General features: G+C 43.4%; 1 protein-coding gene across 6 annotated transcripts in view; it reads right to left on the reverse strand.

Annotated features, from left to right (window-relative positions):
• Positions 1–5,855, reverse strand: part of Gapvd1 (GTPase activating protein and VPS9 domains 1) — a 99,103-nt gene that overhangs the window by 61,723 nt on the left and 31,525 nt on the right. For all 6 annotated transcript variants that reach the window (XM_013513177.1, XM_013513176.1, XM_005382465.2 and 3 more), the window contains one exon: positions 236–453. In XM_013513177.1, the coding sequence (XP_013368631.1) occupies positions 236–420 (185 nt within the window). In that variant the 5' untranslated portion in view covers positions 421–453. The remainder of the gene's footprint in view (positions 1–235; positions 454–5,855) is intronic.

Below are 5,855 nucleotides of genomic sequence, written 5' to 3' on the forward strand. Positions count from 1 at the left end.
AAAGACGTAAAACTAATTTAGTGTCATGTAAAATGTTAATGCTTAACCTATGGTTTTCTATAACCACACTTAAGTTAACTAATAAAGTATACATGTTTTCTGAGCAAAGACGTGCCTTAACATTGATTTAAAGTATGTAGCATGTACTGTGTTGAGAACAGATTCATTCAGTTACTGTTAGCAATCAGCACAGAATTGTACTAATTCACAAAATACATGATGTGAAAATCTTTACCTGGTTATGATAAGCCGATCCAAATTAATTCTCTGTTGCTTCGCAATCCATGCTGTTCGATACAACTTTTCAGCAGTCTTAAGCACATCTGCATTGAGCCTCTGAATGAGCTGCTTCTCAGAGTTCACATACAAGCGCTCCTGCTTGAGGTGATGGGCCAGCGTATGAATATCTAGCTTCACCATCTTCAGATGTGGGAAAGATACAAAGGCCGATCACTAGGAGAAAAAGACAAAATTCCGGAAGTTTATATCATAGAAATTCTTTTCTAATATCCAAAGAGTTAGTTTTGTTTTTTGTTTTTTGTTTTTCTCCAGTATCAGGAATCAAACTCACAACCTTGCACTTGCCAGGAAGGCGCTGTGCCGCTGAGCTAAATCTCCAGCCCCGTATCCAAAGAGTTAGGAGAACACATTAGGATTTAGATTTTGGGCCAGGGATATAGCTCAGCAGTACAGCATCTGCCTAGCAAGCGCAAGGTTCTGAGTTCAATTCCTGGTACCCCCAAAAAAGAGAGATTTTGATTATATGTAGTATCACTGTTAACTCTAATTTAAAAATAACCTTGCAGGCCTGGGATATAGCTCAGCAGCACAGCACCTGCCTGGCAAGTATGAGGTTGTGAGTTCAATACCCAGTACAAAAAAAAAAAACCACCTTGCCTGGCTGGTGGACCATACATGTAATCTCACTTGGAAGGCTGAGGTAGGAGGATCACAGGTTTCAGACTAGTCCTGACTACATAATGAATTCAAGGTTAGCTATATAGCAAGACCTTATTTTTTTAAAAAAAACTATTGCTTTAAATTACAGAAACAGCTGGGTGTGATGGCACATGCCTGTAATCCCAGCACTCTGGAGGCTGAGGCAAGTGGACTGCCTACAGTTCAAGGACAGCCTAGGCTATAAAGTGAGCTCAAGGCCAGCCTGAACTGCACAGCAAGACCCTGTCTCAAAAAGAAAAAAAAAGATGATAATAATAATAATAATAATAATAAACAACTCCCCACACAGCTCAAAGAAAACCTCTATAAACTCGTCAAGACCAGTTATCTATCAGCCCTGGAACCATCCTTGACTGTGTTCTTCCACACATAATCAACATGTCCCATGGATTTTACCTCCAAATCTCCCTCCACCTCATTGCTAGCAGGTCATCACCCCTCACCTGCAGGACCAGGACCACCACTTCCTAACCAATCTCCCTGCCGCCTTTCTTAAAGTTTGGACTCTGTTCTCTCCATAAGGAAGAATGAACCTTTAAACTTAAGTCACATCACTTTATCCCTCTACAAGGCACATTCTAAGACCTCTGTAGAATAAAATCTGAAGGCCCACATGATCTTCCCTAGTACCTCTCCTTCATCACTGCCCACTTGACCCTAGTGCATGCAGCTCCAGACATATTTGCCTCTTGACTGTTCTTGAATGGGCGAGTCACCGCTCCTCAAAACCTCCATGTTTGCTGATTCCTCTTCTGGCAGACATCTGCGAGACTGGTGCCTTCACTTTGCTCGAGCTTCTCTGCTCAGATGTTTACTAGGCTTCAGATAGAACTTTCAAAAGGAGCAAATACCACTTCCTAGAAGCACTTTCCCCTACCCAGCATCCTACTGCAGGAATCTCCTTGCGTGCTAATTGTGCTTACTGGATGGATTCCCTATGAGGGCCAGGGCCTGTCTGTTTTACTCACTGCTGCTATAACTTCAGGGCCTAGAGGAGGGCCTGGTTTCACTGTAGTAGCTGAATAAATATCTGCCAAAAGTATGAATAAAATCACAGAATTTTTGTTTGGCTAAACAAAAAGATACCTACAGCACATAGATTTTAAAACATTACTAAGCTTTACCCTTGAGACTAGGATGCCTGCCAGGCCAGAAATGTTTGCTTTGATTTGGTTTGGTTTGTTTTGAGACAGGATCTTACCATGTAGTCCAGGCTGGCCTTGAATTTGTGGCCATCCTCCTGCAGCAGCCTCCCAAGTGCTGGGACTACAGGAGTGCACCACCACACCCGGTTTCCACAAATGTTTTGTACTAACAACTGAAACACCTGTGGTACAAGCAGCAAAACACAATGTTGTGTACCCAAAGAGCACAGCCATTAATTAATCAGACAAAGATTTCTCAAACCAGGTGAGGTGGCACACCCCTACACAGGAGACCCTGTCTCAAAAAAACAAAAACAAAAACAAAGAAAATGAATTAAACATAGCCAGTAAGGCATGACAGCACATGCCTATAATTCCTGCAGTTGGGAGGCTGAGGCAGAAAGAACACTGAGTCAAGTCTGAGAACAGCCTGGGCTACACAGTGAGTTCAAGACCAGCCTGAATTACATATCAAGACCATCTGCAGGGCCAGGGATATAGCTCAGTGGCACAAGTGCCTGCCTGGCAAGTGCAAAGTCCTGAGTTCAATTCTCGGAACCAAAAAGCAACAAACGAAAAACAAAACAAAAAAACATCTGCTTTTATTTTATGCCAAGTATAAGAAACATATTACTACTGATATAGGCGGTATAATATACAATCACCTAATAATCCAAATAATATAAGGGAAATATTATAACTCCCAACCTGCTAGATGTCTGAAATGCCAAGTTCATGTTCTCTAAAATCGAGGAATGAATTCTAGGAACAACAGAGAGTAAGAGTAGGAACAGTTTATTGAGAGAAAGCTTCTAAATTAGAATAGGGCCTGGAGAGTGGGTAGCCCACCAACCCTGCTTCTCAAGGGTGTTTTATTGAGCAAAGCCATGAGGTGAGGCTGGTTCAACGTGGGACAAAACTATAGTCAACTAATAAGATTACAAGTATAGTCCTTCAGGTAATATTGATCCAATGGGAAGTAACAAAGTGGGTGTGAGGTGGGACAAAATTATAGTGAACCAATAAAATTACAACAAGTATAGTCACTTAGGTAAACTGATCAAATTCAAAAGCAAGGGCTGGGGATTTAGCTCAGCGGCACAGCACCTGCCTGGGAAGCACAAGGTCGTGAGTTCAATTCTCGAAATCAGAAAAAAAAAAAAAAAAAATTCAAAAGCAAGTCACGGGGCTGGGGAATGTAGCTCAGCGGCAAAAGCGCCTGCCTGGCAAGCACGAGGTCATGAGTTGGTCATGAGTTCTGTTGGGGGCGGGGGGACCACACGACAAAAAAAAGGGGGATGGATAAGGACTTTCCTGGAAGGGGTGGGTTACGGAGGTTTGGTCATCTGCCCCAAGGTGATTGATGCCTATTTAGAATATCAGCGGGCGTGGTGGCGTGTGCCTGTGATCCCAGCACTGGGGAGGCTGAGACAGGAGGATCGTTATGAGTTGAGACCAGCCTGGGCTACAAACTGAGCTCAAGGACAGCCTGAACAGCACAGTGAGACCCTGTCTCAAAAGGACAAAAACAAAACAAAACAAAAAACTAGAATATCAGTCACTGCAGTGATTGCTAGAATCCCTAGGGGAAGCATATGGGTGTAGTCATTCCTCTTTTCTTGAAGCCTGGCCTTCAGTGAATGCCCCTCCAGCCACAGTTATCTTCTGCACTGACCATTTGAGGGCCCAGCCTTGTCAGACTGCCTATAATCTTTCTAAATAATTTAGCTATCTGTAATACTACTATGCATACAAAAAAGTGCCCTAATCTGTGCCGTGAAGAACTTTTTTCTTTGGATTGCCAGGTGCAAGAGTTAAATTCCACCCCAAAAAAAGAAAAGCCAGACATGCCTGTAATCTCAGCACTTGAGGCAGGAGGATTGTTGTGAGTTCAAGGCGAACCTAGGCTACAAAGTGAGCTCAACGCTAGCCTGAACTGCATAGGAAGACCCTGTCTCAAAAAGAAAAAAAAAAAAGAGATTAAACCCAGGACCTAGTACACGCTAGAACTTTCTAATCTAACAGGATGCTGCAGGTACGCAAGCAAACAGCTGCCACCAAATGGTATGCATATTTTATTTCGTTTTGAGACAGGGTTTTGCTATATAGTTCAGGCTGGCCTTGAGCTTCCTATGTAGTCCAGACTGGCCTCAAACTCTAGTGATCCCCCTGCCTCAGCCTCCTAAATACCAGGATTACAAGCACTGGCCACCACACCCGGTTTTATGAATATTACATTAGAAGTTTCAGTAACAGGTACAGTAAGGGCAAGGGAGGACAAGAAAGAAGAAATGATAAAGAGTTACATTCCTAAACCCCAGTATTAAGACAGGAATTTACACACACAAAAAGAGAAACAGAGCCAGGCGTGGCAGTTCACGCCTGTAATCCTAGCACTGGGGAGGCTGAGGCAGGTGGAATCGTTAGGAGTTTGAGGCCAGCGTGGGCTGCAAAGTCAGCTTAAGGCCAGCCTTAACTGCATAGTGAGACCCTGTCTCAAAAAGACAAAAGAGAGAGAGAGAGAGAGAGAGAGAGAGAGAGAGAGAGAGAGAGAGAAGCATTTGCCAGACATGAAAAGGATGGTTGTAGGGGGATAGAATTTCAGATAAAGGGAACCAACAAAGCAAAGGCACACATGTGTAACAAAGTACACTTAGGCCAGGGATTGAGCTCAGTGGCAGAGGTTTTACCTTACATGCAGGAGGTCCTGGGATCAACCCCAAGCACCAAAACCAAAGGAGTGACAGTCCATTAAGAGACCTACACAGGGCTTGCTACAGTTTGAGGATGGGAAGAAAGTATATGAGAGATAAGGCTACAGAGACAGAAGGTAAAATTAAGAAATCTGAACTTTACACTGTAGATGATGGGGGAAGTTTTTTAAATGGGATTAATATGATTAAGTTTATATTTGAGACCATAATAAAATGAGGAATTGGGAAGGGGACTAGATTAAGAGAGACTAAGAAACTTTGTCTTTCAATTTTTTTATATACATATTTGCCTTATATAATGTTTATGTTCATCTCAGGGGATAGGTACAAGTACTTACGATACCTTAATTCTTTTTATTCTCTTTCCCTTCCCCTCCTCCACACTCCCTTTGTCTCGGGGTTCCCTTCTGCAAAAGGTTTATCTTTTGCTTTTTTAAATTTACTATCTTCTGCTTTTTTAAATTATTTATACTTAGGGCTTCTCAAATAAGAGAAATTACATAATATCTAAGCTTGCGTATCTGGTTTATTTACATTAACATTATAGCTCAAGGTACATGCATTTTCCTGCCTCCCACGCCCACCCTAGGAAGCACGGGGGCTCCGTGCCATCACCAGATGGGCCAAGGCCAAGCCGCACTGCCAGGTGTTCCCCCACTGCTCCCTGCGTGCCCGCTCACGTGTCTATGTTGCTGTGCTGTGAAACTGTGCCTGTCACTCAGCCCAAACAAGAGAGTGGCCATCGAGGCCATACGTACTCAACTTTCAGTGTCTCCTGACAGTGTCGCTGCTTTTTAAACTAGATCCATAACTTTGTCTACACCCCAGAGCCCACAGAGTGCATGCAGGATTCACACCCTGAGGTTTCATTTCTTTGACTTTAGAACCTGCAGAAAGTTGGAGGTATGGCTAGTGCAGTGGTCTCTGCCCTAGACGTTTGTCTTGGCACATACTTTGAAACAGGTGAAGGGGCTGGGGATTTAGCTCAGCGGCAAAAGCGCCTGCCTGGCAAGTGCAAGGTCGTGAGTTCGGTTCC

This window comes from Chinchilla lanigera, unplaced genomic scaffold (assembly GCF_000276665.1).
Source record: "Chinchilla lanigera isolate Chin_1 unplaced genomic scaffold, ChiLan1.0 scaffold00018, whole genome shotgun sequence".
Lineage (NCBI taxonomy): Eukaryota > Metazoa > Chordata > Mammalia > Rodentia > Chinchillidae > Chinchilla > Chinchilla lanigera.